This window comes from Lepidothrix coronata, unplaced genomic scaffold (assembly GCF_001604755.1).
Source record: "Lepidothrix coronata isolate B3197 unplaced genomic scaffold, Lepidothrix_coronata-1.0 Scaffold476, whole genome shotgun sequence".
Taxonomy (NCBI): domain Eukaryota; kingdom Metazoa; phylum Chordata; class Aves; order Passeriformes; family Pipridae; genus Lepidothrix; species Lepidothrix coronata.
Genome location: NW_016690656.1, coordinates 6,510 through 9,569, shown reverse-complemented (window position 1 = coordinate 9,569; position 3,060 = coordinate 6,510). Strand labels below are relative to the sequence as shown.

At 59.6% G+C, this 3,060-nt stretch overlaps 1 protein-coding gene across 1 annotated transcript in view; it reads right to left on the bottom strand.

Annotated features, from left to right (window-relative positions):
* The window catches only part of LOC108510090 (adenylate cyclase type 3-like), a gene marked incomplete at its 3' end in the record, with an annotated part of 30,093 nt that extends 29,050 nt beyond the window's left edge, over positions 1–1,043 (bottom strand). Inside the window, exon 1 of the mRNA XM_017839738.1 lies at positions 221–1,043. Within this exon, the coding sequence (XP_017695227.1) occupies positions 221–688 (468 nt within the window). The remainder of the gene's footprint in view (positions 1–220) is intronic.
* Positions 1,044–3,060: the final 2,017 nt, after the last annotated feature.

The window sequence follows — 3,060 nt, the reverse complement described above, 5'->3', positions numbered from 1 at the left end:
AGGGATGGAGCTCCAGAAACAAGGATGGAGGTCCAGGAACAGGGATGGAGGTCCAGGACAGGGATGGAGCTCCAGGGACTGGGATGGAGCTCCAGGGACAGGGATTGATCCCCATAAAGCCAAGGATGGAGCTCCGAGGACAAAAGGGGACGGATTTATTACAATTATCATAATTATATTAAAAAAAAACCACCCCATCCCATATTTTCCTTTCTCCTACCTGCGCCGGGATGAGGATCCAGAGGATTCCGGGCAGGAAGCGGCGGGAGAAACGCTCCGGGAGCAGGCGGCACTTCCAGAGGGCCAGCAGGGCCCCGTGGGCCAGCAGGAACGCCGCCGCCGGCACCAGGACGGGCGGGAATTCCCGCCCGTCCCGCCCCACATCCCAGGAAACGGTGGCCAGGACGTAGGTGTCGAAGAGGGCGGCGAAGACGGCGAGCACCAGGAGGGTGTCGTGGCGCTGCCGGCGGAAATAGGCCTGGTAGAGGTTTTCCAGGGATTCCGGGGCGAAGGCGAGGCGGGCGGAGCGCGGGAGGCAGGGGCAGGGCGGGGAGATCCGGAAGGTTCCGCGGCGGGAGGAGCCGGCGGCGTCGGCGGCGCGCTCGGGATCCGAGGGGAGGCTGGCGGAGTAGTCGGCGGAGTAGTCGGCGGAGAATTCCGGCTCGGAGAAGCCGCCGGTCCTGGGCATGTTGAGGGACGGGGGGGAAAAGGAGGGGGGGGGTGGTTTGGTTTTCCCGGTCGGAATAAGGCGGGATTGGGGGGGGTCAGGGAGGGGTCACTCGAGGAGGCATCGCCGGCTCAGCGGGAATTCCCAGGTTTTCCCGGGGAATGGGGGAGACGCGGCGCCGGACGGGAGGCTGGGAGAGCGGGGGGATTCCAAGGGGATTCCCGGGCTGATTCCGGGCTGATTCCAAGTTGATTCCCAGGCTGATTCCAAGTCGATTCCCAGGCTCTTTCCCAGGTTGATTCCAAGTTGATTCCAGGTTAATTCCAAGTTGATTCCAAGTCGATTCCCAGGCTCTTTCCCAGGTTGATTCTAAGTTGATTCCCAGGCTCTTTCCCAGGTTGATTCCAAGTTGATTCCAGGTTAATTCCAAGTTGATTCCCAGGCTAATTCCAGGCTAATTCCATGTTGATTCCCAAGCTGATTCCCAGGCTAATTCCAGGTTGATTCCCAGGCTGGTTCTAGGCTGATCCTGGGTTAATTCCAGGTTAATTCCAAGTTGATTCCCAGGCTGATTCCCAGGCTAATTCCAGGCTAATTCCAGATTGATTCCCAAGCTGATTCCCAAGCTGATTCCCAGGCTGATTCCCAGGCTGGTTCTAGGCTGATTCCAGGATGATTCCAGGATGATTCCCAGGCTAATTTCAGGCTAATTCCAAGTTCATTCCCAGGCTGTTTCCCAGGTTGATTCTAAGTTGATTCCAGGTTAATTCCAGGTTGATTCCCAGGCTGTTTCCCAGGTTGATTCTAAGTTGATTCCACGTTAATTCCAGGCTGATTCCAGGCTGATTCCCAGGTCACTTCCCAGACTGTTTCCAGGCTAATTCCAGACTGATTCCCAGACTGCTTCCCAGGCTAATTCCAGGTTGATTCCCAGGCTGATTCCCAGCTCACTTCCCAGGCTGCTTCCAGGCTGATTCCCAACCTGATTCCCGGGTTGATTCCCGGGCTGATTCCCAGCTCGCTTCCCAACCTGCTTCCCAGCTCCCAGGGAAGCTCAACAGGCCTTCCCAGCAGTCCCAGGGAAAGGGGGAAAGGGATAATCGCGGATGCAGCGCGGGCTGGGACGCCGGGATGATTCCAGGCTAATTCCAGGCTAATTCCAAGCTAATTCCAGGCAGATTCCCAGCCCGCTTCCCGGGTCACTCCCCAGCCCACTTCCCGGCTCACCGAGGCCTTCCCGGTTCTCCAGGGCAGCGGGAAAGGGATAATCGTGGATGCGGTGCGGCGGGAGAGGCTCCTTCTTCCCGGGCTGATTCCCGGGCTGATTCCCAGGCTACTTCCAGGCTACTTCCAGGCTGCTTCCCGGGCTGATTCCCGGACTGATTCCCAGGTCACTTCCCAGGCTAATTCCAGGCTGCTTCCCGGGCTGATTCCCAGCTCCCAGCCGGCTTCTCACGCCGCTTTCCGGTCTCTTCCCAAAGCTCCTTCCCGGTCTCTTCCCAAAGCTCCTTCCCGGCCTCTTCCCAAAGCTCCTTCCCGGCCGCTTCCCGGCCTTGAATCCCAGTTTCCCGGCCGGTTTTTCCCGGCCTTTTGCGCAGCGCCGGGATGCTCCCGGAGCTCCGGGAGATGTCGCGATGCCTCCCCCCCCCCTCCCCTCTGCTCCTCCTCGGCCCTTTTGGGTTTTTTTCCCAGCGCTCCTTTTTTTCCCGACAACGCCTCGTGGTTTTTTTTTTTCCCCTCGGGATGCGGGGCTGGAAAAAAACGGAGCCCGGAAAACAGGGATGCGATTCCCGGAGCCCCCGCCGGGATCAGCGAGGGTTCATCCCGCATCCTCCCCTGGATCCTTCCCTCGGGATGTGGAGCGGGGAAAAAGGGGGTTTTTTTCCCGGCGTTTTGGGGGGCGGGAATTCGCTCCGGCCCCGCCTCCCGTAACCCTTCGGCTGCCGGAGATTCCAGGATTCCCGAGGATCTGGGAGAGCGGGAAGAGCCGCTTCCCGGCTGGATTTGGGGAGCGGGAGACTCAGGGAGGGCTGCGCGTCTTGGATGAGCTGGCGGAGGAGCTCCATAAATCCCAAAATCCCGGAGAGGGGCGGGTGGGAAGGGAAGGGACCTGCCCTCGGTCCGGGAATAAAATCATGGATAAAGCAGGAGGGAAAAGGGATCTGCTGGAAGGGGGAGAGGAGACGGGAGTGAAACCGGCGTCGAATCCACCGGGATTTGGGGGGTTCCCTGGGAATGGGGGAAAGCAGCCGGCGGAATTCCAGAGAGGTTTGGGTGGGAAGGGACTTTAAGGATCATCCCGGTCCATGTTCAGGGACACCTCCCGCTATCCCAGGGAATCCAACCTTTCCTTGGACACTCCCAGGGATCCAGGGGCAGCCACAGCTTCTCTG